Source organism: Aegilops tauschii, chromosome 6 (genome assembly GCF_002575655.3).
Source record: "Aegilops tauschii subsp. strangulata cultivar AL8/78 chromosome 6, Aet v6.0, whole genome shotgun sequence".
NCBI classification, from domain to species: domain Eukaryota; kingdom Viridiplantae; phylum Streptophyta; class Magnoliopsida; order Poales; family Poaceae; genus Aegilops; species Aegilops tauschii.
In genome coordinates, this window is record NC_053040.3 from 106,831,107 (window position 1) to 106,834,458 (window position 3,352).

Below are 3,352 nucleotides of genomic sequence, written 5' to 3' on the forward strand. Positions count from 1 at the left end.
ATAGACCAGAGACTAATTCTGCAACTGTAACAGCTTGGTTTGCACTTTGCACTGTACTGTAGACTGTCTTATATCCGAGTGAACGTATCAGTTATTTTGCATTGCAAGTGAAACACCAAATTCCAGTCTTAAATTACCCGACAATTTCCTTAAAGGACAAGACAAATACGTTACAATTTTCCCTTTGCCTCACGAGACAAATGCTGAAAATTCTGGAATTGAAGTAAAAATAAATAAGGGTACAGTGCACTCTATGTGTACAGAAATATAAACAGTTCTCACTTCCATGTGTACATAAATATAAACAGCAAAGGCCACAACACAAGTTTGCTTTACAAATAGCTAGCAAACAGAGACTGAAAGACACAACAAGCAGTACTTCTCATGATTTTACCTCTATTTTCAGTCAACAGGAATTATGTAAAGGAAAAAATAGAACAGGGTTCAACATGTCAAAACTACCCAAATTTAAGTTAATGGAACTCAGCTGAAAACGAAATCCATTTAAAGATACTTCAAAGAAGCCAAGGTAATGATGGAGCTCATAGGCAACACACCAAGAACCCCAAAATGTTGTCATTGGTAACCTACATTTATACCATCAGGAAACATGTCCCTCAACACTGACAAGTGATAAGCAACTGTATCCACTTGAAATGAGTTGCCAAGAGCTTTGTACCTCTCCATCTTGCAGACTCCCCTCGTGTGGTCTCTTGGGAAACCAAGTAGATACTCCATCTCATGAGGCTCCAAAGGTGCAACCTTGTTCTTTCCAATCCACACAAGATTCCATTTCCTGCATTCATCTGTGACATACTTCTGAACGCTTGGAGATGGTAGAGTGCCTGAGCTTGCAAGAGCATACTTGATCCGTTCTGTCAGCTTTGCACTTGCCACACTCGTCAGCAGGCAGTTTAGCTGCCTTCTTGGGTCCCAGGAAGGCCACCACCTCTCATAATCAGGGAATGCTTTAAATATATTCTTTGGGGGGAGGGGAAGGAGAGGTGACCTGTTATCAATTGGTAGATTGTGTATATAACCTCGTTTCCTGGCAGCCGCACAAAGGTACTTAGAATCCACAAATTCTGGTTCAATGTCATACAAGGTTCTTGAAATAGTTCTCCATACACCTCTAGGGGCTAAGGCCACATTCTCATAATAAAAGAAAGGGGGTCCAATAGCTTTCTCTGAAAGCCTTCTCTTAACTGACCGTAGCCTGTCACTAGGCAGATTAAACCCGACCATTGGATTTGGAAGGGGCATTGGGTCATCCTGGCTACCATCAAAAGGAGGTCGATTTCCTTGTGCTTCACCTCCATATCGTTTCCTCTTCTTATCGCTCTCTTCAACGAGTCTCGCTTTCTTTCTCTGTCCAAAGAAATCAATGAAGCTGTCCGTAGCCTGCAAAATTACACAAATCAGTGTCCTTGCATCGAACTAGAAGGAGATGCGCATCTTCGTCGCGCAAATGTGTTCCCAGGGCTACGAGTTAAAGGTCATTTATTTGTCTAAAGATTTCTCGTGGTAACAGCCCTTGTTTTTTTCCGGTATTGTGTAGCATGCAAGCGTAAATGGTTCTCTAATGGGCCTTCCTTTGTTTGCTGGGTGCTAACTTCCAGCCGAAAATATCTGTGTGGTGAAGAAGATGGGTGTTGACTGACAGATGGGGCCAAAAAGGGGGGGAATTCTGAGCAGCATAAGGTTTGTAGATTAAAAGAGAAAACAGTTTTTTATTCACATTTAGAGTAAAACCACAAGGCACCTCGTGGTCAGATGAATTTCTAAGATGACAACAATCTCCTGCTGCCTGTGATGTATAGATCAGAGTCAACTAATACAGAAAGAGGGGCATCCATACCTAAGAGTAAACAAAATAAACATAAGGTGCCTTCTCCATCAAATCATGCTCGTCAAATCAACAATTTAAAGAGAGAGGCACTACTGCGTCTGGTGATAGCCATATTTGCTTTATCTTCAGGTTAATTTAATTCGATTGCATGATTGCACGTCAGAGTGGCCCAAGTTATCGATTGTATGATTGCACTAATTAGCTGATTGCATCGCAAACAGACTCCATATTACTGAGATATGTCATCTCTTTTGGTGCTGATTTTGAATTAGTGGGACAATACTGGCTGAATAACAAACAAACAAAAATCCAAAACTTATTTCTTGAGAGTGACAGTGAACGTCTCTGTCTCAGATATCATGTTGGCTGTTTCACTCATACCAACGACTACTTAAACAGATCAACAAGGCAAATATTTCACATATATCATCATTATACATACAATCATACTAAATTATCAAGCTAGAGATATAGAATCATCTACCTCATCATCAGACCGATCAGAGTTGGGCTCTCTCCCACCAGCAGCATCATTGTTGCCATCCCAATTCTCGGAATCAAGATCGTCGTCGTCGCGGTCATCTTCAATACTCCGGGGGGCGCAGCCAGAAGTAGAGCAGTCACCCACCAAACTCGAAAGCGCCGCCATGCCCCTGCGCGGCGCGCACACGACAGGGGGACGCGCCAGGACGCGTGGGGATACGCGTATCCCTGAGTATCTCTTGTTTTGTGATATGATACAAGAAACGAAAGAATTCGGGATGCGGCAGGGATACTTGGCAAATACGGCCGCGATACGGGTGCGGAGGGGGACGGCGACGGTGGCCGCTCGCGAGGAAGAAGATGCAGGCGAGGGGGGAGGTGGTACGGCGGCCGCCGCCGAGAAAGAAGCTCCGGGAAGGGCGGAAGATGGGCACTGTGGCCGCCGGCGAGGAAGAAGATTCGGGCGGAGAGGAAGATGGCGACGGAGGCCGCGGACGAGCAAGGAGGGGAGGCGGCGGAGCGGTCGCCTCATCTCCCTGTCCTGCGGCACTCCGACGGCTGGAGCAAGGTGAGGCAGAGCACGGGACTGGGAGCGGCTGGAGGAGCTGAGTTAGGGCCCGTTCCGCAGCTCTCTGGCGGCTGGAGCAAAGTCGCGGTGCGAGATCGGGAAGGTGCGAGGAGTGGGGCCGCGGCGAGGTTGGAGGTGGCGGCGGGGCGGCGCGAGGCTGGAGAGGCGCGGGCAGAGGGCGGCTGGCTATGGGTTTCGCGAGGGCGGCGGTGGGGCACGGGGAAGAAAGAACAAGGGCCTAAAATTAGAAGAGATGATTTTCCATGGGGTTTTGTGAAAAATAGTCACTAGGGTCAGCGCGGGTCAAAGTGCCCACAATGACGTGTGATTTTTGAACCACTTGCGTATAAATTTGCAACTTTAGGTATGGTGCGTTTCTTCCACAAATCTAAACGTCCTTCCATGTTCCATCCAAGCTGCGTGTGGTCAAGGGACGTGGATTATCAGTCGAG

At 46.8% G+C, this 3,352-nt stretch overlaps 1 protein-coding gene across 1 annotated transcript; it reads right to left on the reverse strand.

Annotated features, from left to right (window-relative positions):
• Window positions 1-258: 258 nt before the first annotated feature.
• LOC109739209 (DNA (cytosine-5)-methyltransferase DRM2) lies at window positions 259-3,104 on the reverse strand. The gene is made up of 2 exons (XM_020298292.4): window positions 2,334-3,104; window positions 259-1,401 (listed from the first exon to the last, which is right to left on the reverse strand). The coding sequence occupies exons 1-2, from the start codon at window positions 2,862-2,864 to the stop codon at window positions 577-579; spliced, it is 1,356 nt and encodes a 451-aa protein (XP_020153881.1). The 5' UTR covers window positions 2,865-3,104; the 3' UTR covers window positions 259-576.
• Between the last annotated feature and the right edge of the window lie 248 nt (window positions 3,105-3,352).

Bases quoted from the DNA above. Each gene is read 5' to 3' on its own strand.
- LOC109739209 (XM_020298292.4), bottom strand. From the start codon at position 2,864: ATGAGGCGACCGCTCCGCCGCCTCCCCTCCTTGCTCGTCCGCGGCCTC. The intron at 1,402-2,333 runs GTAGATGATTCT...GTAATTTTGCAG, and splicing joins CTGATCGGTCTGATGATGAG to GCTACGGACAGCTTCATTGA.